Source organism: Hippoglossus stenolepis, chromosome 4 (genome assembly GCF_022539355.2).
Source record: "Hippoglossus stenolepis isolate QCI-W04-F060 chromosome 4, HSTE1.2, whole genome shotgun sequence".
In the NCBI taxonomy this organism is placed as follows: domain Eukaryota; kingdom Metazoa; phylum Chordata; class Actinopteri; order Pleuronectiformes; family Pleuronectidae; genus Hippoglossus; species Hippoglossus stenolepis.
In genome coordinates this window covers 2775267-2802949 of record NC_061486.1, presented here as the reverse complement: position 1 = coordinate 2802949, position 27683 = coordinate 2775267, and the positions used below count along the sequence as shown (strand labels likewise).

The 27683-nt window shown below is 42.7% G+C and overlaps 1 protein-coding gene and 1 long non-coding RNA gene across 2 annotated transcripts in view; both read left to right on the top strand.

Annotated features, from left to right (window-relative positions):
• The first annotated feature begins 2323 nt into the window (after nt 1-2323).
• Nucleotides 2324-4949, top strand: LOC124851653. The gene is made up of 2 exons (XR_007032625.1): nt 2324-3246; nt 4613-4949. It is a non-coding gene; the product is annotated as an uncharacterized LOC124851653 (long non-coding RNA).
• An 8493-nt stretch (nt 4950-13442) lies between these two features.
• Nucleotides 13443-27683, top strand: part of prx (periaxin) — a 30474-nt gene continuing 16233 nt past the window's right edge. Inside the window, 7 exon segments of the mRNA XM_047339688.1 lie at nt 13443-13671; nt 21502-21554; nt 22866-22973; nt 25213-25338; nt 26056-26215; nt 27037-27230; nt 27404-27636. Of these exon segments, the coding sequence (XP_047195644.1) occupies nt 25309-25338; nt 26056-26215; nt 27037-27230; nt 27404-27636 (617 nt within the window). The 5' untranslated portion in view covers nt 13443-13671; nt 21502-21554; nt 22866-22973; nt 25213-25308.

Here is a 27683-nt window from a genome sequence, read left to right as displayed (position 1 = left end):
TATTAGCACAAGTGGCTTATTAGAAAGTGAGTGTGTGGTCAGGGGCTACGAGTTAAAATACGTGTTGTGTGTGAACAGGTGAGAAGGTTCCACACAGGAAGCAGGAATCAAGCTTTACAATGAATACATGTGTGGAATTTAACACAAAACAGCTTCACACACACGAGGAAAACAACTTTGTCACTGTTTGTGTCTCATTCTGCAGGAAACAAACTCCGAACTCAAGTTAAAACACAAACTGAAACACTGGTTAAACACTAGAACACGAGAGTGAGGAGCTCAGGGACAATACACACACACGTGTATATAGTCTGTGTATTTATTGTATTTATTTAATATGTAATTCATATATAATTCAATCATATATGAAAACACAACAAACTGCAAATCAAATTACCATCAGTCACAAATGTCTTTCAAAAGGTTTATAACAGTAAATTGAGACTCAGGGACAGAACCATGTCTGTTTGTTACAGCGTTGATATCTATATATACTGTATATAACTAGAGGTCCCCCCCCCCCCTCTCTCTCTCAGGGATGGTCGATGTTGAACAAACACCTCAGCAGCCGGGAGGAGGAGACATGTCATCACAGCCGCTCACCGTGGATTCACCGTTTCACGATGTTTGGTGGAGAACTAGTTCATCCTGATGTCATCATGTTTACTTTTGACATTTTAAATTTTTGTCTTATTGTCTTTATCCTAAATGTGATGATACTTGAGCTGTGTTTCAAAGACATGTTTGTCAAACATTAAAGACATTTTTTTACTTTTACACAACCTGGGCCTTGGTGTCATTGGTATTTCCAGGAAGTGGTAAAGTTTCACACTGTTTGACGTCTGTGACGAAGGAAATAAAGGTTCAGCTCTGTCTCAGATCTCAGTTCCTCCTCTCGTCCACTCATGCTCCTGAATGTGATCAACCAATTAAGATCGTTTCTCAGTTCTCTCCCCTGTGATTAGATTAAATGTGATTTGCCAGTAATGGATGTGAAAGTTTCAGCAGGTCTCCAGTCGGACTCATTTAAAGTCTTTAAGTCGTATGAGGGCGTTTTGTGAAGCGCCACAGAGAACAGGCGTGTTGACCAGGAGAAACACCTCCTGTAACTTAGTTTGTGGCTGAGGCTGAAGTTGAGAGCATCACGAGACACATCACGTCCTTCAGGATATCACTCCACCCATGTTAAACACTCACGTTACAGGCATGTAGGGTGTGTCTCATAGTTCCAGCTCTAAAGTAAGGAGCAGAATTCAACATGTTCACTGTATATTATTATTACCATTAATTAGATTAATTCTCAAGGATAAAACTGAGATAAATAAGGTAATTTACAAAATAATTCCCCACAAAACTAAATCGAATCTTCTTAATACATTCAACCTTTATTTGTACAGAAACAGAATCCAGCAGGATGTCTTTACAGGGATCATTTCACTAGAGGTTCGTTGTTTTAACCAGTTTTCAACCATTTGAATATTACAAAAAAGAAATACAATTAGAAAAATGTAAACAATTTGAATAAACAACTGATTCACCAGCAGCAACAGCACATGTACCAAAGCGTGTGTCCCTCCAAAGCTTTTAGAACTTATTCCCCTGTGCTTCCTGTTTGGTCTAGCATATCTATCCAAGAGACTTATTTGTTTGTTATGAAAAGACACATGTCCCCATCGATTTTTGTAGAAGTTTGGTAGTGATAGGACAATGCACAGTGGAGTTTTGACAACATCGTCTTCTTTGGCGAAGGATGAACCTTCGCTGCAACACAATGTTTACACGGTTTGAGGAAATGTCACGATTCTTAACTTCAATCTAAATTAAATATGTTGTAAGAATTTAGATATTATTGTTATAAATCATTGTTATTATAGTAATTGTTAGAGACAGACTGTTTCTACAGTTTCCGCATTTGTCCACCAGATGGTAGTGTTGTACTGTTGTTGTACTGATTAGGCCGCGGAGGGGGACCGGGAGAAACGGCTCCGAACCACGGCCACTAATCACGCACTACATTCCACGCCATCACGTGCAGCGCTGTCAGCATCACTACGCACAGACTGATCTGTTCAGGGCAAAAACAAAAAACAAAAAATCTCCATGTTGTTGAGATGACGTCATTTAAAGTTGATATGATCGAACGTGTAACGTCAAAAATAGGCGACTTCCTGTTGCGTTGTTCCATAACGCTCCGCCATAACGCCTTTTTTGTGACACAAAAAGTGGCACAAATGTTGTTGTACTGTTCCTAGAAAAAAAAAAAATGAAAAAAAACATATATATAAAAAATATACCACTAAAGCCAAAATGGTGGGCTTCCTGTTTGGTCTAGCATATCTATCCAAGAGACTTATTTGTTTGTTATGAAAAGACACATGTCCCCATCGATTTTTGTACATGTCGGCCAATCGTGGTGTCGGGGCTGCCCTTTAGGGGGCGCTAGTCAGTTACTTTGCCACGCCCATTGGCAAAATATCTTAATAATTCCTTAAAACCATATGAATATTTTCAGGGGGGGGGGCTGTTGATACACAAATGTAGTTTGAGGGAGGTTGAACCTCGAACACTGAAGTTACAGCAATTTCGTGTGTCACGGCGAGTTGATGAACTTTGACGCCACGCCACTATTATGGCGTTTGATGAAAAGTCACAGTAATCTTATGCCGTCATTATCAAAGTCTTGAGACCCGTTTGACACAGTTTGATATGGTTGCAGTAAGTGGATGAGGAGGAATACATCCAAGTGGAAGACATGCAAAGAACACCGTCGGTGCTCGGGCCCTAATAACGTCAATGACTATGTCAAAAGTAACAATAGTAACACTAATACTGAAAAACAAGCCTTCAACCACAGACTGTAAATGAGGATTGACGACATGTCAGCTCCCCCTGCTGTTTGGCTGCAGTACAGGTTCTAAACCCTGCCTCCTCCATGTTAGCAGATGGGACATGGGTTAAACTAAAAAGTCAAAATCATCGTCGTCCATCTTTATTTACTGTCTATGCCTCCAACGTACACATGTTAACCCTTTAATACACCGGTGGGATGATGTTGCTCACTGTTCTGTGTTTATTTGTTCTTCTCTTGTCGCTGCAGCACCGAGCTGCACCCCCCACATGCTGCTGTGATGGAGTCTCTGCTGTCAGGGGACGACCTCGGTGCTTCTCAGTCTTAATGATGACAATCGCACCACAACACTTGTTTCCTGTTCAGTCCTGTGGGAGGTTAGAAAAAGAAGCTGCACGGTAAATTTCAAAGTATTTTCCAGGTGAAAAGAAACAGGATTAGAAACTAAAACCCATGAAAAGCTTCCTTGTGTATATGAGATACACATTTTGGATCAAACAGCACTGAGCCCATACATCAATACATTGATATAGAAGAAAAATAAATGATTAAAATAAATGAAAACAACTGATAAGATCAAATGTGGCTACAAGTAAAATATGATCCATTATGGAAAGTAAAATCTAAATAAAGGAAATAGGGACACTGCATTTATAAAAGGAAGATCTCCTCTAAAATGAATAAGTGCTGTGTTCGATAATACGTCATCACAAATTGCCTCTTAGACCTCTGATCAAATTTAAACCTTAAACATGACAAAGATACGATGGAGGCACAAAGAGAAAACGGATGGAACGGCCTCGTGCTGCAGTGTGTCGTCCGTCTGAAGAGCCGAGTGTGATCATCTCCGTGTCCCTCAGCTAACTGCACTTTAATTAACACCGTGTCCTGTCCGTGGACTCGAGTGCTGACGAGGGTGCAAACAGTAACTGGTGGAGACTCGACCCTCGACTCAGCTGGTTCTCCTCGTACCTGCCTGGTTTGTGGGGGGGGTTCCACTACAGAGTCAGAGCTGATTGGACGACATGTGACTTTCTTATTAAGTTTCAGATTTGGGTTTAGGGGAACTGTTGGGCCTTGTGCTCCACTGGGTGTGATTCTTGTTGATTAAATTCATAAGAGCAGCATTGTTACTGCCAGGTTGTGATAAAACCCCCCGAAGCTGATGTATTTAATTAATGGCTCATTATAAAATGATGAATCCGTGACATTAACAGCTTATTAGCACAAGTGGCTTATTAGAAAGTGAGTGTGTGGTCAGGGGCTACGAGTTAAAATACGTGTTGTGTGTGTGAACAGGTGAGAAGGTTCCACACAGGAAGCAGGAATCAAGCTTTACAATGAATACATGTGTGGAATTTAACACAAAACAGCTTCACACACATGAGGAAAACAACTTTCAGACCGTTTGTGTCTCACTCTGCAGGAAACAAACCAAAAAGTCCAAACTCAAGTTAAAACACAAACTGAAACACTGGTTAAACACTAGAACACGAGAGTGAGGAGCTCAGGGACAATACACACACATGTGTATATAGTCTGTGTATTTATTGTATTTATTTAATATGTAATTCATATATAATTCAATCATATATGAAAACACAACAAACTGCAAATCAAATTACCATCAGTCACAAATGTCTTTCAAAAGGTTTATAACAGTAAATTGAGACTCAGGGACAGAACCATGTCTGTTTGTTACAGCGTTGATATCTATATATACTGTATATAACTAGAGGTCCCCCCCCCCCCTCTCTCTCTCAGGGATGGTCGATGTTGAACAAACACCTCAGCAGCCGGGAGGAGGAGACATGTCATCACAGCCGCTCACCGTGGATTCACCGTTTCACGATGTTTGGTGGAGAACTAGTTCATCCTGATGTCATCATGTTTACTTTGACATTTTAAATTTTTGTCTTATTGTCTTTATCCTAAATGTGATGATACTTGAGCTGTGTTTCAAAGACATGTTTGTCAAACATTAAAGCACATTTTTTTACTTTTACACAACCTGGGCCTTGGTGTCATTGGTATTTCCAGGAAGTATTAAAGTTTCACACTGTTTGACGTCTGTGACGAAGGAAATAAAGGTTCAGCTCTGTCTCAGATCTCAGTTCCTCCTCTCGTCCACTCATGCTCCTGAATGTGATCAACCAATTAAGATCGTTTCTCAGTTCTCTCCCCTGTGATTAGATTAAATGTGATTTGCCAGTAATGGATGTGAAAGTTTCAGCAGGTCTCCGCTCGGACTCATTTAAAGTCTTTAAGTCGTATGAGGGCGTTTTGTGAAGCGCCACAGAGAACAGGCGTGTTGACCAGGAGAAACACCTCCTGTAACTTAGTTTGTGGCTGAGGCTGAAGTTGAGAGCATCACGGGACACATCACGTCCTTCAGCATATCACTCCACCCATGTTAAACACTCACGTTACAGGCATGTAGGGTGTGTCTCATAGTTCCAGCTCTAAAGTAAGGAGCAGAATTCAACATGTTCACTGTATATTATTATTACCATTAATTAGATTAATTCTCAAGGATAAAACTGAGATAAATAAGGTAATTTACAAAATAATTCCCCACAAAACTAAATCGAATCTTCTTAATACATTCAACCTTTATTTGTACAGAAACAGAATCCAGCAGGATGTCTTTACAGGGATCATTTCACTAGAGGTTCGTTGTTTTAACCAGTTTTCAACCATTTGAATATTACTATAATATAACTGAATATAACTGATTCACCAGCAGCAACAGCACATGTACCAAAGCGTGTGTCCCTCCAAAGCTTTTAGAACTTATTCCCCTGTGCTTCCTGTTTGGTCTAGCATATCTATCCAAGAGACTTATTTGTTTGTTATGAAAAGACACATGTCCCCATCGATTTTTGTAGAAGTTTGGTAGTGATAGGACAATGCACAGTGGAGTTTTAACAACATCGTCTTCTTTGGCGAAGGATGAACCTTCGCTGCAACGCAATGTTTACACGGTTTGAGGAAATGTCACGATTCTTAACTTCAATCTAAATTAAATATGTTGTAAGAATTTAGATATTATTGTTATAAATCATTGTTATTATAGTAATTGTTAGAGACAGACTGTTTCTACAGTTTCCGCATTTGTCCACCAGATGGTAGTGTTGTACTGTTGTTGTACTGATTGGGCCGCGGAGGGGACCGGGAGAAACGGCTCCGAACCACGGCCACTAATCACGCACTACATTCCACGCCATCACGTGCAGCGCTGTCAGCATCACTACGCACAGACTGATCTGTTCAGGGCAAAAACAAAAAACAAAAAATCTCCATGTTGTTGAGATGACGTCATTTAAAGTTGATATGATCGAACGTGTAACGTCAAAAATAGGCGACTTCCTGTTGCGTTGTTCCATAACGCTCCGCCATAACGCCTTTTTTGTGTCACTTGTATATATATTCATATATACAAAGTGACACAAAAAAGCCAACTGTTGTTGTACTGTTCCTAGAAAAAAAAAAAAATGAAAAAAACATATATATAAAAAATATACCACTAAAGCCAAAATGGTGGGCTTCCTGTTTGGTCTAGCATATCTATCCAAGAGACTTATTTGTTTGTTATGAAAAGACACATGTCCCCATCGATTTTTGTACATGTCGGCCAATCGTGGTGTCGGGGCTGCCCTTTAGGGGGCGCTAGTCAGTTATTTTGTCACGCCCATTGGCAAAATATCTTAATAATTCCTTAAAACCATATGAATATTTTCAAGGGGGGAGTGTTGATACACAAATGCAGTTTGAGGGAGGTTGAACCTCGAACACTGAAGTTACAGCAATTTCGTGTGTCACGGCGAGTTGATGAACTTTGACGCCACGCCACTATTATGGCGTTTGATGAAAAGTCTCAGTAATCTTATGCCGTCATTATCAATGTCTTGAGACCCGTTTGACACAGTTTGATATGGCTGCAGTAAGTGGATGAGGAGGAATACATCCAAGTGGAAGACATGCAAAGAACAAGACATTTCCTGTTTCCACCAGGGGGCGCTGTGATTTTAAGTCATTATTTCTGTGTAGATGTCATCAGGCCGGGACTCTTGTCTTACATGTCTAGTTTGGACTCGATTGGACCATGTATGTCCGAGATACAGAACCTCGGTGTTTTGATGGCGTGTAATCAAACTTTGACGCCACGCCACGGCCACACCGTGTGACGAACAATCGATCTTTGAGTCAGTGTTTATCTCCGTCTTGTTGTGATGATATTCAACCATTTGAATATTACTATAATATAACTGAATATAACTGATTCACCAGCAGCAGCAGCACATGTACCAAAGCGTGTGTCCCTCCAAAGCTTTTAGAATTTATCCCCCTGTGTCATAGAACTGATACAAACACATGAGTGAGTCACTTGTTCTGGTCACATGTTCCTTCATAATGAAAACACACAGTGCAGTTTGCTTATTTCTGCCGAGGTCGTCTCTAGTTCCCGGAGGAGGGAGTTGATATCAATCACTTGATGACGTGTCCTGGTCTTAATAAAGAACTGATGTGTTCTTGTCTCTGCAGTGGTGTGTGTGTGTGTGTGTGTGTGTAAAATGTAAATGTATATATCTGTACATATTTGTGCTGGATCTGAGTTTTCCTGCAGTCTGAGGTTAATTTCCTCTAATTTGAGTCACCTGTCTCTTATGATAATGAGCTGTGATGTCACTTCCTGATCTTTCCCAATCCTTTGAATGTCCTGTTCATTCTTCATGAAGGTCAGCGAGCAGCATCATCTTTTATTAATCTTTACCAGGCACAGCAGGGTGCTTTGGTTTATTTACTTGTATTTTTTATATCCAAACACACAACATGCTGTAGTTTGCTCAGACCCAGTTTCACAAGCACCATCCTGCTGCTGGAAATAAGCACATGAACAGCAAATGAGAAGTAATCCGCCACAAAAATATTCCCAAGTATATTTCCTCCTGTTTGAGTTGTGTTAACTAAAGACTACAGGACTTTGAAGAAATGACTGAGCCTTAAAAAAGTTAATATTTGTGATTAGATCGTAAAGGGACATTTCTAAAGGGAACTCTTGGAGTCACGGACATGATGTGGAAGCTGGGACGGATTCATTGTTTAGTCTTTTTCATTTGCTTAAAAAACTAAATGAATAAATGAAAGTTTGGTCATTCGGTGATAAAGTTCCACAAGCAGAGGATGTGTTGGCCTATGTGAGGTGTGGTTGTGTCTGACTGGTATCCAGGGTCCAGCCCCTCTAAGCCCAGTAACAAGGCCCCGCTGGGTCCCAGCTAAAGCCTCCAGCACCACAAACAATGGAGCGGGGCTTTACAGAGGGTCGCTGCAAACCGCTGACTGTCCACTAGTGCTAATACACCCCCATTCTGTCCTGTCTCGCTGCTGTCGCCTCTCACACACACACTATGGTGGTTTGTGGAAGAAAGAGAAAGTTCACTCGTCCATATGTTGATATGTACACACACTGATGAGATAGTCCCTCTCTTCTTCTGTTTTTCTGTCAATCCATCCATCCATCCATCCATCCGTCCGTCCGTCCCCCTCTCTCTCTCTGCCCTGGGACCCCTCCGCCCTCCCTCTCTCTCCTGCTTTCTTTCTATGTGTGATCACACTAACAGCGCAGCTCGTTCTCCCGTTGGGCCCAAACGGTCAAACCGACCCCCGGATCGCCTACGACGACCACCTGCCTCCCCCCAGCTCTGCAGCCCAGCTCTCCCAGCCCCGCGGCCCGTGTGTGGGCTCCTGCATCAGTGTGTTTCCTCCGTCGGCCTCCTCCTGCTGACCATGTGTGAGTGTCTGCGTGGAATATTCAGAGTTACCTGGACACCTTCCTCCAATGCAGGTCAGGATGAACAACTTGTCTCACTCTGTATGTGGAGCCGCTCAGCCTCCATTAAAGCAACAGTTTTGTATGAAGACTGGATCATTTAAAAAAAGATATTTATGATAAAACATTCCTTTTATTCTTCTATTTGTAAATCTGAGCGTTAGCAGCGTTAGATTTGAGTAAATCCTTGTTTGAAGTTCAGGAGATAATTTATGATTCATGTCAGAATAAAACGAATGAATCTTTCAGTTGATGATCACATCCACTTTGATCCTGGCACTTTTTCCTTTGACTCTTTCAGCCTTAAGCTTTGCTCCTTTCGCTTCATGTTGTACATCGGTGGGGGGAGTTGTATTTTTACTTAGATTAGAATATGTTGTAACTTTTAATGGACCACATCTGTGTGGATGTAGAGCAGCACTTACACCTGCAGTGACAGCGAGGAGGCAGGAGGAGGCTTTGTTCAACTCGTGGTTTGAGATGTGTTGAATATAAACTCAAGTCGTTGATCCAGAGCCACTTCGTTCTTCTTGTCGCTTGGTGACAGCGTGATCGTCACAACGACAACAACCAGTCGCACAACCTGACTCTCTTGATATCGGGGCCACGCCAGCTGTCCATCAAACCCTGATAAACTCTACAACCAGCTGCTGCGGCCTCTTGTCTCCAGCCTCATTCTGACATACGAGTATTAGTTGATGATTGGCTGCTGCCACACGAACAACGCAACGGAACCACGATGCAGTTCGGCAACGCACGACGTCATCAATTCAAAGTGAATCGGCAGCGTTTCCGCATCCAATGTGAACAAGTGAGTTCCATCAGGATAATAAATTACAGCAAGAGTCGTATAAGTTTTACTCAATTACCAAAATATTAAAAGTTTAAACAAATTTAAACACATTTGAACTGATTTAAGAGAAGATAACATTTTATTGATCCACGCACACAGGGGCAGTTCAGTTGTTACAGCAAAATGCAGAGTTAGATCAGTTGTATATAAGCGAGTTAAAGTCCCATATTTATATACCCAGAAAACTTTCTAATCAACTTTTAGTCAGATAATTTTGTAGCCTTAAAAGACGTTATATTTCAATTTCAGCTGCAGGCAAGTAGAGACCAGCAGCACATTCATTCAGTAGTTTATGACATTTAGTTTTAAATGCCAATCATAACTTTAAACCACATCCTCTCAGATGAAAGATTTTATCCTGGACACCGTGATTGACACTTGAGGCGAATTTAACAAACAAGACGGAGTTTGTCAGAGTTTATATTGTCCAGTAAACCTCAGTTATTCCAAAATGACAAACATTCAGAGAACTGAACTCCTAACATTCATCTCTATTAATACCCAGAGGTCAGGTGGCTCCGCTGCAGGTCGAGGCACAGAGAGGAAGTGAGCATTGTGTCACTGAGAGGTGTTTTGAGTTCGAGTTAAGTTTACATCAGAAGAATGTGTGCGCTGCTCGGTATGTGGACACAAACTCACACAAATAACTTGTACAACAACATCATTCTTGTCTGTGTCTGTCGATCCGGAGCCTGAAAGATTTCATGTCCTCGTTGTGATGACTCTGTTGTCAACCACCGGAGGTGAAACTCATGACTTTGAAAATGGAAATGTGAAATTCCCTGGGAATTGTTACTGGTTCTGTGTGTGAGCACATTGAGAGCCACTGGAAACCAGAGTCAAATTCTCATTCTGACTGAATTAGCATTGAAGAAGTAACCTCAGAAACTGGTTTAAAGCAACACAATGCCAGATTCGCTCTAAATACAAGTGGCACTCAGCTGTACACATGTGCATCTGTTGACAAGCTGACAGAGAAGAAACCTGCAACATCAGAAGCCAAAGAAACATGTCGGCTGATACACATTTTACATAAATATGACGGGAGCATAATTAAAAGAATGAGAGAAGAATGACAGAGTTTTATCTGAAACACAGCAGGCAAGTAGCCGACGCAGTTATCGACCTCCGAGCAAAATGTGCATGAAGTAAACATTGAATTGTTTGGATAAACTTGGATCCATCTGGGTTCACTTGGCTTCTGATGATGAACTCGTGAGTCGACAACTGCATCTGTCCAGCATCTGTCCTGCATCTGTCCTGCAGTTGTCCTGCATCTGTCCTGCATCTGTCCTGCTTCTGTCCTGCTTCTGTCCTGCATCTGTCCTGCATTTGTCCTGCATCTGTCCTGCTTCTGTCCTGCATCTGTCCTGCATCTGTCCTGCTTCTGTCCTGCATCTGTCCTGCTTCTGTCCTGCTTCTGTCCTGCATCTGTCCTGCATCTGTCCTGCATCTGTCCTGCTTTTGTCCTGCATCTGTCCTGCAGTTGTCCTGCATCTGTCCTGCATCTGTCCTGCATCCTCTGGCCTCTTTCTCTCACCAACGGGTGAAACATATTCCAATATTCACTCTTGTTTGGTTTCTTACTCGGTCACTTTCTCTTTTCCTCTTCTTTGTTTTCTCCAACTTCCTCTTCGACTTCTTGATTTTTATAAAAACTACCAAGTATTTCTTCAAAGCATCATATTTTGTGAATAGTGGTTATTTACTGTAACTGCATGTTGATCAGATGGAGCAGAAATCCAAGTTAATAAGCCCAGTAGGTATCCTCCCTTTGCAGACCGTAACACACACACACACACACACACACACACACACACACACACACACACACACACACACACACACACACACACACACACACACACACACACACACACACACACACAGCCTGCTCCAGTTTCCTGGCCCATTTAAACTCTGAGTTCATGGCTGTGTTGGCAACTTGTGCCCGACTTGAACCGAGCTGCTCATCCTCCTGAATCACACCCTCCCCCTCCCCCACTCTCTTTATCCTGCCCTTCCTTTTCTCCTGACGTCCCTCCCTCCCAGAAACATAATTTACAAGGATCGTGCACAGTCAGTGTCTCTGAAGCGAGGCCTCACTTGTAGCTTAATGATCACGATGAGGGATAAATCAAATCCCCAGCGATGTGCCCACAGATAACCTCCCGTCCCTCACCCTCCATCCCTCCCCTATCCGACCCAGCCCCTGTTCCAGGCGTCCAGTCCTCCCCCATGTCTAAATCCGGGCTTTGTGCGCGAGCTGGAAAGCAACAATGAGCATGTTAGCTGACACAGTGCTGGCTGCCTGATCTGCGCTGACAGCATCTCTCCCTCACACTTCTGCCTACTTCACTGGAATCCATCATCATGGGCTGAATGCAGAGAGAAGCCCCGTGCTGCTGTAGCCTGAGCAGCGACGAATATCTGGAGAGTTTAACTGGAGTTAGTAAAGTTCACTGTTGCTCCTGTCAACAACTCATCAGAAACCTGCAGGCAGCCATGTTTTGTCAGATAAACTCATTTCATCCAGCTGAATTACTTCCAGTGGAGCGGATGCATCTCCAGCTCAGTGAACATGAACTTGTGTCGGACTTGATTTGCTCACATCAGCGACACCTTGAGGGATTTCTCACGGCGGCAGGTGCTGAATATGAGTCTGAGTTTAACACCTGGGGACAGAGGTGGAGGACAAGTACAAATACATAGAATAAAACTACTTTTCTATTTGAGTAAAAGTAAATAAGTATTTGCTTTTAAGTGTTAGCATGTTAAGTGTAGCTTTACCTGAAAATAATTCTGCTTAAGTACAGATAAATGCACGTAGTCACATCCCACTACTGCCAACCTGTTGTGTTGGGTGACCTCTGACCTCAGGGGATCAACAAATTAATATTATTAATAAAACAAACATACACATGCACACAGCAGGAAAACACAAAGCAGACAAATAACACCCCTCCCACACACACACACACACACACACACACACGCCACACAACAGCAGCTGCTCCCCTGAAAGGAAGAGTCATACTTTTTCTAAATAGAGATCCAACGCCTGCTGTTTCTATTTTCAGACATTTGTGATAAAAATAACTTGCTGTAAAGTTCATCCAGGTATTTAGAGACAAACTGTTTTTTTTGTTTTGCCTGTTTCCTGCTTTACTCTTGAGGTTTTTAAAGTTTGCTCGCTCAGTCGGGACATGGAGGAATAAAATGGCCGATGATTTACTGGAGAGTAAAACCCTTGTAACTGAAGCCAGACATGTGCCAACTCATTTTAATCACCATGGGCCGAATGCACAATACATTTTTTTGGAAACTGTCCCATTTTTTATATGAAGTCACCAGCAGATGCAAACGCAGCAGTTTACAGTCGGATAGTAGATGAGGAGGAGCATTATCTGCTTTTATTTGACGGGGACGATAAATCACTAACTCAATATTGCTAATGCAGCCAGGTTTTATTACTACATCACTTAAAACCCCTGCAGGAAAAGGGGGGGAGGGGAGGTGCTCTTATCTCTTGTGCCGAAGTGAAAACCTCGGCCTCAGATTATCATCGTTGGACCGTTTAGTTTAAAAGCTTCAGGAAGTTCTCAATTTCCCCCGATAGCATCAGCTCGGTAGCATCTCAACTCTCAATTCAAACGTCCTGATGATGCTGGATTTCATAATAAAAGTCTGACACGTTGGAAGAATGGTGCAGGAATCTGAGAGGGAAACACAGCTCAGACAGACCGGCCACTATGTCCCAAACTATGTTATCTTCTTCTCCTCCCTCCGTTATCATGGTCCTGCTACCCCGCCCCCTTGCTGCCCTAATATGGGGCATTCCCTCTTGCCCCGCGGCCAATCAGGCAGCCAGGCGCGTCCCCCCCTTCCAGAGATGCCATGGGCCCGGGCCAGGCCTGAGGTTTCAGTGAGGGGAGCAACAGGCTGGCTGGTGGCAAGGGGGCAAGGGCTGCAGACAGAAAGAGGGGGGGAGAGATTAAAAATACCAACAACAAATCAACAAGCAGCTGAGGAGAGAAAGGAAGTGGACGTTAGAGGGAGGCTGAGATCGAAACTGTGCAGCTGCTGCAGGTGGAGATCTGTCACCTCTGAACCACTGGAGGAGACACGCCGAGCGTTGAGGTAGGAAGGATGGATGTGGTTCGTTAAAGTCTCTCGGCTGTTGATTCTCTGCAGCCTGCAGATACCTGAGGGGTTTCTGCTGTGGTTTTTTTGGAGAACGAGCTGCAAGAGGTTGCTGGTTTGTGTCTGGTTGTTGTTGCAGAGGGAGAAGCAGGTGGCTGACATCTCACTTTCTGGAGAAGCAGCGGCAGATGACAGTTCTATCGGTGACTCTGCTTTGTTGCTTTAAATCAGCTTGAGAGAAACTGGATTTTATTTGTGAGATTTCACTATAACTGCTCAGGAGCTGCTGAGAGCTGCACAGAAGTGTGTGTGTGTGTGTGTGTGTGTGTGTGTGTGTGTGTGTGGTGCGTGTGTGTGTGTGTGACTCCACATTGCTGATGTTTGGAGAGAATAACAATAGCATGCTGTGTAAATGCAAAGACACTTTCAGTAAGACAGCTGCTGCTTGTGTTTATGCCAACATGCCAGTGGCTGGTTACAAACACTCCAGCATTCAGGGGTTTACGGGGACTATTTGCAGTGTGGCATGTCACTATGCCTCCAAGTTTATAACAGTGTTTTGTAATGAGACCTGGCTCAAATAACACTTGAGCATAATTCATAACATTTATTTAAACCTTGACGAGTGCCAGACGGGTGGAGCCTGCAGCTTGGACGACAGAGAGAAGCACCTCAACTCTAATTTATCCAAAATAATCAAATGTGGAAGATATTTTATGAATTAATTCATAGATTCTACAGATAACATTGACGCTCTTGCTTATTAAGTCACCAGACGTTAATAACAGATCAATCTGAGACATGCAGACGAAGCAGGATACAGTCGGATAGAAGAAGCATCCGAAATAATAAGGTTTTATTTTATTTCCTAGCATTTAAAGGAATGCAAACTCTAATTAAAACATACCTACACATAATTAATTTACCTTATATATAGGCATATTAGTTTAAACTAATTCTGAAACTACACATGTGATCCAATCTACATTTTTTTCAAGCTTGGCCCAGGTGTGGTTGTAATGATACGTCTTGAGGCCGTGGTCGGACGCAACCATTTCAAATAGCCCCCGTCTCAGCGTTACACCAGCGACAGCTGCAGTGGGACGGTCACAGGATCTGTTTGCCCTCCAGCTCCGGCTCAGAACTCGCCCACCAGCCTGGTATGTGTTTTGGCCCAAAGAGGGTTCAGAGGCCGCGAGCGCCAAAACACACCCGTACTGTGACAGAGGATCATCAACACATGTGTGACACTGGGTTACATAATGTACGCACTGGGGGGTTTGGGGGTATTGGTGTTGATGCTGAATATCAGACTTTCAGCTTGATAAAAGTGAAGAGAAAGTTTCCTCCTTCTCTCCCTGAGCGTCTGTTCTCTGTAACTCTGGTGAGTGGGTTCCATCTCCTGTGAGAAGAACTGACTGAGAGTCACAGCTTCAACTGTCACAACCAGCTCCAGTTGAAGAGTGAAGCTGAACTGAGATCAGTGAAAAAGACTTGAGTTTATCTCCAATATTCAGCAGGAAACTGTTAAAACATGAAGAATTCTGAACAGCGTTTGGTGGATTTGTTGCAGCAGCAGCTCTTCTGGGTCAGGAAGCAGAGGATCATGGGTAATATCCAGTGCTCAGTTGTGTTTCAGTTCAGTGAGTGGAACGACACAGTCTGAGACATCACTCAACGTTCTTCACTTCTTATACGTGTGTGGAAGCTCTGAGCTTAAATTCAATGGTGACCTGAATGTTTTACAGAGTCAGTGAAGTTGTATTAAAACATCTCAGCCGTAGCAACAGGCACCAGCGAGCTACATGGTCCTAAACCAATCAGAGCCTTACAACATGGGATTCATTTTGACCAACTCTGTGAATTATACAGCTACTTATCTTACATGAAGGCCCTGGGGTCTAAGGTCAAGCATTCATTTATGTTTCGGGCTTAAAATCAAATGACCCGTTCACACCACAGTCTTTATGTGACTTTATACAGAAGCTTGACTGCAGTGTTTTCCTTTTTGGAAGCATTTGCTTTATTGTTTATGAGCTTTAACACGTTAGAGCAGGTTTTACTGTGTTTATCAGGTGGGACTTGATCAAACGGAGCTCAGTAACTGGACCCTCCTTTAATTCTGTCTGGTACAAACTGTCACTGGGATCACAGGCCTCGGGCTGAAGTTTCAAATTAAGTCCGAGGTGTCAAACTCTTGTGGCATTTTGTTATTATGGTCACTCTAAGAAATCATATTCTTATTATGAGTTATTTTGAGGTAACATGTTGCTCTGGAAGATGTGTAGTAAGTAAAAAAGTGTGTGCGTGTGTGTGCGTGTGTGTGTGTGTGTGTGTGTGTGTGTGTGTGTGTGTGTGTGTGTGTGTGTGTGGATGCGACCAAATGACGTCAGAAACCAAATGATGGATGATGAGAGCAGTTTCCTGGCGACAGACTTTTGGGTGGGGGTGTTTGCAGTTGTGGGTGTGGTTAATTTTAGACCAGGAAGCAGGGTCAAGAGTGGATTGGGCGGTTTGGTTTCGGCGTGGGGGGGGACTCCTGAGGAAACACTGCTTGACGTACGTGTACAGAGATTTTACCAGGATTTTACAGGAAGGAAGACTCATGTAAACAAATGTCATTTATATATATTTATTCTGTAAAATATAAGGTGTAGGTGAGTGCGGCAGGTGAATAACCTGAAACCACTCTTGCTGTGTGTGTGTTTCCCACCATGCGCTGAGTATATCTCCCCAAAACATCTCTATTTCCTGTTTACATGGAGGCATTTCCTGTCCGAGGGCTCACGTCTGCGGGTGTGTCTTGTTTTGTCCATCGGAGCCACGCTGGGATCTGTCTCTCTAATCTCGGAGGGTTCAGACGTGAAGCTCACGGCAGCAACAGCTCGGACACAGTCCCTGCTGGGCCTCAGTGGAAGTTGTAGCTTCAGTAACACAACCGTCGTTTAGCTTGTAGGGCGGCACGGTGCTCGCCTCACGGCAGGATGGAGGTTCTGGGTTGGAAGCCGACGGACTGGGCCTTCGAGTTTGCATGACTTCCTCTCACAGTCCAAACACATGCAGCCTGGGTTAATAGGAGTGTCTAGTGTGAGTGTGGACAGTTTGTCTCTGTAAAGCTGAGGGAAGGTAGCGTGTTGTAGCCGTCACTTTTTCAAACGTCAAATTTGGAATTTCATAATTTTCTCTTTCACGCCACAAAAGGAAAATGCCCATGTTTGTTCAGGAGAGATATATGAAATGATGGCTGCACGCTTTTTAAAGACTTTTTGTGAATTTAACAAACATTTACATGAATAAACAAAGTGAAAATGTATGAAATATTTGGGACATTATCTTTTCCATTTTTCTGAAACAGAGGAAGCAACAAAGCCCCAAACTGACCCTTCATTGCTTCATTGTGTTTTTCTATAAACTCAGGTTTGTAGTATGTGAATCCGGTTTAGTATCTGGACTAGAAACATTTTGACTCCTCAGGTTTTGTGATTGTCCTAAAAGTTGACCCAATAACATTTGTGCTAGTGTGTGTTACTTTGTGTTACTGTGTGTTACTGTGTGCTCTGGCGGCCACTGAATGTTAAAGCGTAGCGGTATTTCCTCCCTGTGTGTGTGTGTGTGTGTGCGTACTCTTATGCAACTGTGTGTGAGGAGAAAACCTATTTTTGTCGATATCTGGCCTCTGCTGATAATACCTCCGTCCATGACTAAATCCCAACCTCACATCCTCAGCTGTCGCTCACGCGCTGCATCACCGCTGCAGCTTCGTGTCAAAGAAATGTTATTAGCTTTTCGTAAGGACAGATCGCTGGTTGTTTTCTTTGCAGAGGACACTCGAGTCGTTCGAGTCCTTCCACGACCGAGCCAACTGTAACATCGTTAAGTCGTCCATCGCTGATTGGCAAAGGATTAGAGCGGCAGAGTCCTTTTCACAGGTCTGCTGCGAGAACAAGAGAAAGTATTCAGCTCCCATCACATCGTCCCATTCACTGACAGACGGCTGCTGGACCAGTGGGACCACAGTCCTGCTCCTAAAGACACTGGGCTCACTAGCAAAGACAATGGTTAGGATAAATTGGTATAGGGAATTTGTACTACTCTAATATTAGTATCATCTTCAGCCCCAAAAATCCATTCATCTATCCATCCATTTTGCAGATCACAGTTTTAACTGCTTTTCAGTCGGGTGATGACAGTAAATCATATGTTAAGTCATTAAAAGGAATATTCACATTATTATGTCCATCACTTTTACAGATTGATTATTGATTATTGATTCTAAGCTTCCTTGTGATGGCTCAGTCCATGTGATCAGTTCAGGGAATGTTTTCTCTTCATCAAGGCTTCTGCTGAATCACCTGCACCAAGACAAACAAGACGTAGCTTCTTGTGCAAGCAGCGGAATTTACTCAATTCCAGCACATTTCACACTTTGCAAGTAAAACTGGCAGAGAAGTATTTTGCACAAAGATGAGAAGTTGCTACCAGATGATGTTTGAGCTGCCTTTTCTGCTCCGTGACCTCAGGAACCCGCCGGCATTATGAGATCTATACTGGAGACAAGTTAATCCAGCTGCTGTGGGACAAAGTGCAGAGAGGCTGACAGCTCCAACGAGCTCGTTAACTCCGGGTTGTCTTTAAATTCAGAGCTCAGTGGAGCGGCAGGAACTGAGACTCTTCAGCTGCACATTAGTTTGGTGAAGATGATTTTAGCAGGACGCCGTGTCTCTCACCCACTAAATTATAATGATTTAAACCTTTATTTAAACTATTATTATCTACATTTTAAGGGAAGAGTTTGTTTCTGATGTAACATTTGATTTGTTTATATAGTAACAAACATATATTGCCGTGTTTGTGCCTTTTTGATTCAGCTCCCTGGATATTTCTTCTGCCTGTGATCACATCTGGGTTCAGTCTGTCAGGATGTAAACACTGAACAGTGTGGATTTGATCTGTGCCACTAACCTAAGCTCACCTGACAGAGGTGACATTTGACTTTCACAAGGGTCGTGGATGCTCAAAGCAAAGACCTCTCTGCTGGCTCTGTTGTGCTGTGTGGGACGGGCGGGTTACTGACAGGAGTGACAGCAAATCAATCTAAAGGTGTGTGAGTTGATCCCACAGTGAAACATGGGATGGAAGTGGTCTCTTCCAGGATGAGGGTTCACACAGTTACCCTCTGAGTATGAAACCTGTGTGTGAAGGAACTGGGCTCTGTGAGGGGCAATGGGGCCATGTTGGGATTGACCAGTGACGGGGCAGCATACACACTCTCACGTGCACCCTGACTGGTAAATGCTCTGTATTTATATATCACTATATAATCTTTATCTATCTCTAGTCTCGATTCATACAGCGCATCTCTGTGCAGCACTTTCTCTGCGATGCATTAATATAAACTGCCGCCACAGCCTCTGGTTGTTGGACCCAGGTTGAAGCTTTCTGGGTTAAATGTCTTATTAAGATTATCAGCTGGGACATTTTGGCTTCGATTCACCAACCATGACACTTTTTTACTGTGCAGGTCTTGGGAACTTGATTTTTTTTTCAAAATACTTCAGTACTCTTCACCTACGTCTGCAGAAGGTTGAGCGTCCATGTTGATTGGGGGCAGGCATGTGTGGGCCTGCAGACGTGACTCTGTTCTATAATAAGACTGTTAGGCATTTTAAATCTTCACCTCCTCCTCCTCCTCCTCCTCTGCCACGCCTCCATTCCTTCACTGTGTCCAGGGAGTGCCTCCTCCTCCACCTGCTGCCGTCTGTCTGTCACACAGCGCTGCACTTTAAAGATGCTGTGCAAAGCTACACGAGTTTAAATGTTGCTAACAATCCTATTTTTACTTACGCTGTTTGGAAACAGTTTATAAACTCACACAGGAAACTTTATTTTGATTGTAAAAAGTTTTCAACTGCAAACTGCCGCATTGATTCATTGAACCTACCGTCCAGAGGTTAGTTCCACGGCAGTTGAAGGCCGTCGGTGCAGCAGCGTCGCGGTTGCACCTGTTGTTGCTGCTGCACTTGATGAAATGTCCGTCACTCAGCACAAAGAGCCTGGATCTCAACACACGCAACATGAATGTCTCTGTTTACATTTTTGTTTAAATGCACAAAATATGAATATTAAAGAACAAACGCGATCAAGTTCATTTCATCGTGATTAAATATAAAAAACGTTCCATTGTGGATTTTACGTCTAAAAGCAAATTGCTGCAAAATTCCATCAAGATGCACCAAATTACACAGACTCATAAATATCAGCTTTTTTCATCAAGATCCATGAATTATTCTCAAAATGTAATAGAAGATCTAATAGATTGTTCCTCTCAGACCCAAACCACATGTTTCTGCCCAGCTGTTTTTGTGTTTGTGTGTTGTGTTGCTTACAAACACACAAACCAACACAGACAGGGGGTGAAAACACAACCTCCTTGTCTGAACGGCTCAACTCTTGACAATCGATCATCATGTCGTCGTCGCTGCAGCAGCACCAGAGAGAACGATGCAGAAGAGACTCAGTGATTCAGTGTCTTCATCACCTTTCTCTTCATGTTTGAGGCGTCTCCTCCTCACAGAACCTTGTTCTGTTCCATCCTGCGTCTGCTGCTCTGGGCCTGATGCAGTGAATGTGTGTTATGTGTTCCCTGTGACCTGCTGGACACCAGATACCTGCAACCCACCCAAACAGGCCCGGCATCCACGCTGACACTCTACACGTCCGACACACACACACACACACGGGCTTTCCTCTTTGCATACACAAAAATAAACACACACACAGCTATGCAGTTTAAAAAAAGTCATCACATGAAGGTGGGACTGTGAGGAATGAGATCACACGGCCCTCGGAGACAGAAAGTCAAGTGATTCACAAACAAGTCGAGCTGCTGATGGACGGACGCTAAACTGACAAACTCCTCATTCAAATCAACGGCTGCTGTTCAATGTTAAATTTGGTCAATAAAGAGCTTTTCTAGTCTTAACGACTTGAATGTCTTTACAGCTCAAATTCACCCAATCACACACAATCATTCAGCGCTTGTTCTTCACGTAGTCTCTTCTCCAGCGTACACACACAAACAACTCTGTGCTGTGGAGGTTTTCACGCCATGACTTGGATTAAGTTCAGCCGACGTGTGACCAGTTTTCTGCTCTTTGCACCAGTTTGAAGTTTCAATACCTTCTGCTGCAGAGAGCATTTCTCTGTAATCCTGAACGTTCTGCTTCTTCCTCTTCTCACCGTCTCACATCTATTTCTTTCTGTTCACCGATCACTTATTGTGATGAGTTACTTCTCTCACTAAGCTTTGTCGAGACCTGTTCACCTTGCACCACTGATTTCCTCCAAGTATGTGTGGATTTCCTGCAGATGGTTTGGGCTCGGGTGGCCGGTGCGGCGGGCGTGACCCAGACCACGGAAAGAATCTGAAGCTCGCCGTCCCAGAAGCCTCAGACTGGCGCTCATGTCACTCTGTTAGATGCTTAAACTCCATGTGCACAAGACTGACATGCACCTGATGCAACAGTCTCTAAGGAACGCTACTAATTTACTGTTATGTGATACAGGCCTGTTCTGATGGTATTTAAATCCTGTGGATATGGAACGATCAAAGTTTAATAACATTTTTTACTTTTTAAGTCTCATGCAGGACGTTTAGTCTTATTTCTTTTTCTGGCCTTGATTTATGTTGATTTATGTCATTGTACACGTGTCACTTCTATTGAATCCATGTTTACGTGCTTTTATCTCTAAGAAAACCAGTTAGAAAAACCCGCTTTCCATAGATCCTCACATAATGACCTGCGTTGTTGTGTTTTTCTGTTTCAGACTCTGACAGAGAAGAGGACAGCCATGTTTTCAGTCAGACCAGAGATTCAGCCGTAAGTGAACACTCGTCCTTATGATCTGACTTCAATCATTACAGCTTCATATCGTTGTTTAATGTGTTTGTTTGCCCTTATCACCAAAAGCTCTCTTGACATCTTCTGTGTCTTCGACATGTGTGGAACCTCTTTTTGCGTCTGAGCGGTGAATCTCCTGCTGTCTCCTCACATCTCCTCCTCCGGACTTTCTGCCGACTTTATACTAGTGGGCCAGAGGGAGGAAACTCCGGAGGCTCTCACTCAAACATTTGCGTTCACACATCCAGCCCCTGTAGAGAATGTCTGAAAGCAGTTCCTGTAAGAAAGGATTAAAAAGAAGAGAGAGATAATTATTGAAACTAATCCTAATGGGTAACTCTCTGATATGAGGAGGATGTGGCGTCGAGACTCTGTGACAGCGGCTTTATGATTCTGTTGAAACTGACAAAAGGGCAAATATGTGAATAATTGTTCAGTAAAAAGTCGATTAAAGAATAAGAAACACTTTCCCTCCTCCCTTCCAGCACGTATTGTTCTTTTAGGAATTTAGCTCAGCGTCCGCACTGGAAATTTATAGTCGTGACAAGTGTGTGAGGTCACAGCAGCCTGACAAAAGGTGAAGTGCTGGAACAGGATGTTTATACGAGATTAACCATGTGAGAGTTTATGGAGCGAGTAGAGGAAGGAGATATGGGAAACTGGGACATGACATGTTTCCTCCAGAAAGAAGGTACAAGGTAAAACAACCTCATGTTCCATTTGAGTCAGTCCAGGAAAATCGTTCCAGTGGAGAAAAGGAAGAAAACACAAAACCAAATAAAAGTTATACGCAGGAGAACAAACACTTAATTCACGTGTCTCTTTATAAACTCATAAAGAAACTGTCTGCAGACGATGATGAGTTGATCTTCCTCACGGGTAAAAAACATTATTTCACTGTTACATGAATATATCCTTGAGTTAATCGCAGCAGCAACACGAGATCAGCCGCTCAGAGTAAAACAACCCCACAGCTCGTGTTTCCTTTTTTTTATTATCACTGCAGAGAAAACTGAGAGGGCCTCACACACACTGCATTAAACACCAGGAGCCTCCCAGTTCAACCAGTTCCCTCCTGCCGAGCAGCTCCACTGGAGCAGTGGAGGCCCGACAGCCCGAGAATGTCAGCGGTTATTAAATTAAGCTGAGAACATTCACATCACAAACCTCCTGCTTCTTCCATCCTCCCGGAGGAGGCTCCCACAGGCGGCAGGGCAGAGCTGCTCCGGAGACACAAACACCAGTAAGTGTCTCGATGTGACTTCACAGCGTCGTCCTCTCTGTGCGCAGGTAAAAGACAAGAGGCGGTCGCCCCCCTCCAACAGATCCCCCACCGGCCCTCAACGCAACCCTCACCACAGCGGCTCCACAGACGAACAGGAGAGCCCCGAGAGAGTGGTGAGACACACACACACACACACACACACACACACACACACACACACACACACACACACACACACACACACACACACACACACACACACTGAAATCCATGCACTAACCTGGGAAGTCTGGATGAAGATGTCTAATAAAAAGTGTGACCCCAATTCTTTGCAAAGATTTTAACAAAGAAATCTGACGTATCAGAGGAATGCTAAATTCTTAATTTAAAAAGTTATAAAACATTGTATAATCTTCTTGGTTATATTCTGTGAATCCTCTTAATTGTTTTTCCCCTTTTCACCGATATATGGTCATTTTGTTCTTTACACCACTTTGGTCCAGACTGAAATAAAATATGTGAATAACTATCGGATGGATTCACATGAGCTCAGTGATCCACTGATTTGATCTTTAATTTTAAATTTAAATTTGTCAAAGTAACTTCATCTGTGTAAAAACCAGACGACCTCAGCAGTAGAGTGTGTGTGGAGCTAATTACCTGTGTGTCCACTTTGTGTGTCCACTTTGTGTTTACACTGAGGGTGTGTACACGTACTGAGCTGATTCTGATCTACTACCCAGCACCAGTATGTTAGCCTGCTCCCTGTGGGCATGTTAGCATGTTCATAGTGACACTTAGTGAAATGAAATGAAAATATAAAGTAAAATATGAAATATAATCAGTGAGATCCATCTGGAAGAACAGTTTTATGAGTTTAAACTTTTATCAGACACCAAAAGCAAAGCACTGTGGTTTGAATTTCTCTTTTCAAATGTACATGATGGTGAATACGACTATTTTCATAAAAGATTGAACTATTCTGAGTTAAATCTGTGTGATTTACTTTATTTAAACCAATGAGAGTCTGTTTGACTTTGAACCATAAAAGTTGCAGTCGCATAAAGAAAGAAATCCTCACGTTAACATTTTGATGAGCTGCGGTGTTGCTCAGATTAATTCCGAGATGGCGACACAACATTGTGATTGACCTCCTGACCCCCAGCCACCAGGCCGGTGCAGACTGGATCACAATGGTCCAGGCCTGATCTGCTGAGGTCATTGTCCGCAACATAAACAACCTTTCATTTCTCACAGCTCAGCACAGATGCCAGTCGTGGCCTTTTCATGCCTCAGCAGCAGCAGCAGCAGGTGCTGGACGCAAAGGCCACAACAAAAAACCATCAGAATGTGGCGGCGCTAAAAGCGGCTGCAGGTGTGAGGGAGCCTGTAAACACTTTGACCCACATTCACAGAGTAGAAAGTCGCATGTTAGCAACTTTAAGAGCGTTAATGTGCTGCTGCTTGTCGAGAGACAGCGACACCTGCTGGTTTCTGACAGGAACATCAGCTAAGAGGAGTTTCGCGGTTTCCTGGTTTTCAAGCTAAAGGCTGAAACGTTTCACAACAAGAAAATAAGTTATGTAAAAATGTCTTTGTAAAAACTGATACTACACACATTTCTAAATACATATATATTTTTATATACACCGAGGAAGATTTTCTCTATATTTACTTATCTGTACAAATTATATATATATACTTTTAACGGTATATACATTTCAAATTTTCTTTTAAACTACAAAAGGTATATATAGTTTACTAAATATCTTTTTTAATGTGACACCATGTTGTAATTTGACTTTTTAGTATTTTAGCATTCTCTTTTTTCTTTAATCATTTAATGATCTGGAAAAAAGGTTATTACATCAATTGTCATAACTTGGAATAACACTTCCAATAACATTAATGTGTGTATCAATGGGAAGACACGTTTAATAAATCCAGCTGTTGCACACTAATGAATATAATGATAATATAATGATAAACTTTATTTACATAGTCCCTGTCATACGTAAACTTCTCTCAGGAATAATAAAGTTATTCCATCAAAAAACAATATATCAAACATAAAAGTAAAATAAAAAACAGGAGTTCTAATGAATTCAACTGCTTTTGTAATAACCAGCTCAAAACCGACAAAGTGACACAAGGAATTAAAACCAAAACCCAAACATGTATTTTAACTAATTCAAACAACTATATGAAACAAAAATTAATAAAAGAGTGTAGAGTAGAGTGATAAAAGGAGAAAGAAATGATCAGATACTGAGACCATTAGGCCCAAGTGTTCCCAGTGGAAGAGGACGACACCTCAGATTATAGTTTTAATTAATAACCCCAGTTTTATTACCAGTAATAACCTGGTTGTTCTTGTCAGACCATGTGACGGCCTGTTCTCCGTGTCCTCAGGTGCAGAAGGAGAAGCTTCATGCAGAACTGAAACAGGTGCTGAGTCAGAAGAGAAGTCACCTGAGAGAGTCCACCTGCCAACTGGCCCAACCAGAGATGGACCCGGATCCCACAGAGGAACAGACAGTAAGCTGGAACCTCATCAACTCTGTTAATGCCACTTTTCAGGCTAAAGTCTTTGGTACGTTTATTGATATTAGTGGTGAATTAGTTGTTTAATTATCACTAATGTCGCAGGTTATCGTAAACTAGTGGAGATCATGATTAATCTTTCTCTATCGTCTACAAGTTATTTCCTTAGTGCTTTGAAAAGTGGATGTAGTCCAAGAATAGAGTGACCTGGCCTCCGTGACACTTTAATGGATAAATGGATTCAGAAGGGGAGTGAACATTTACATGATTTACAACAGTTTTAATAAATTCAACTGATAAATATAAATACAAGAAAGAAAAATATCACTGTTCTTAGTGTTGTTGTACTTATTATTCAGACAAACAGGCTTTGATCTCCGGTTTGTTTTCTATTGGAATCTAGATTAAGACCAGAGACTTTAAACATTAGAAAATGTCCTTAATTTAAAACGATGCAGCGATATTCTGCTGCAGTAAATTGCAGCGTGAGCTGAACATTATACCGTCAGTCGATGATTTGTTATTCCGCTACAATATGTGGAAAACTGAGGATTTCAACCAACTTATTACTGTTACTACTGTTTTACTGTAATTCAGCCTGAGCCCAAACTAACCACCATTAATAATGAGGACGAAACAAAACACAGATAAACATCTCGATCTTGCACAAAATCTTGTTTTGGGTGCTGAGTTCGTCTGCGTGTGTTTCAGAGCGGGGATGAGGCCTCCAGCTCCATGCTCATCGTGGTGGAGACGCAGGCGGAGGCCGGCGCCAGCGGCTACAGCGTGACTGGCGGAGGAGAGCGAGGGATCTTTATCAAAGACGTCCTCAAAGACTCTCCAGCGGCCAAACATCTCAGTCTGCAACAAGGTGCCTGCAAGGACCTCGGAGTCATCTCACTATGCTCCTCACAACGTGCTTTAACATGAACACTATCCAAAACTGATGTGAACCAGCAATTATGCTTTGTTGAATATATTCATTGATATTTTTAACCCAACGAAAAAAAGCTTTATTATATTTATGAAGGTTGGAAATTCCTTTAATTGGGAAAAAAATGTAATAGTAATGAAATTAGGATTTCGAAGAAGTATAGACATGAATTGACTTATAGTAAAATGACAAAAGAGTGAGAGAGGGGATTTGTAAAATGCGAATAAATATTTTATTGTCAAGTTGCAGTTCCATGCAATGACCACAGGAGGGCAGTAAAAACTAACATCCAGAGAGGAAACTTGACAGTAAAAGCACAAGAAATATTTTGTTTTACCGATACGGGTGTTGACGTTATTTACAATCATCCCACAATCGTTTTGTATTGATCAGTTGTATTAGTACTACTGTTGCAGTTCTTCACTGTGGCCACCAGGGGAGTGAATATTCAACTTTTGTCTTCTGGGCTAAAGGATTGGTTGTGTTCCAGTTGTCGAGGTGTCAGGGTGGAAGGAGAGAGACACTTGATGAGGTGAAAGAAACAGGAGCGTACAGATGCTCAGAGAGGACGTTAGATTCGGCTCCTTTTAAACCCTGAGAACCCAAAACACATATTTTTAGATTCTCATCAACTGCCCTTGAGATGTAGAGGGGATAAAATACATATCAGATTGATTTTAGATTTTTAGAAGTTTCATAAGTCACTTTGACGTCCTCGACCACCGGAGTCATTAACCCTTGATGTGCTCCGTGTGAAGGGGACCAGCTGCTGAGCGCCAAGGTCTACTTCGACAACGTCAAGTACGAAGATGCGCTGAAGATCCTTCAGTGTGCGGAGCCGTACAAGGTCAGCTTCCAACTGCAGAGGACCATCCCCGGGGCAGAGGTCAGCGTGCGGCCTCGAGTTCCCAGTGTGGAGGTCAAAGGTCCCAAAGCCAAGATGGCCAAAATGGTAATCAAATATATTCTGTATTTACATGTGGTATACATTCAAACTAGAAGGTGGGATTTTAAACAAGGTACATTCAGAATAGCTAATTAAAAGACTTTTGATATAACTTTAGATTTTAGTCACAACTTAAAGTATATCACACGAAGGCCTAACACACTCTCTGTGTGTTTCAGAGTGTAAAGGGCACCAAGCCGTTCAAGGCCAAGAAGAAAAGAGGCGGTCGCTTTGGTCTGAAGAGGCTGAAAGAGAAGCGCAGGGAGGAGCTGGTGATAGAGGGAACGCCCCCCCGGCTGGAGATGAGCGATGTGGACGTGGAGTTCTCTCTCCCCAAATTCAAACAGAGGAGGAGTGTGAAGGTGGAGGCAGAAGGAGCAGCAGCCGGAGCCAAGGCAAAGAGGAGGATCAGGTTGGACTTGATTGTGTTTGTTTTCCGTGTCAAATGGTCGCAGTTAC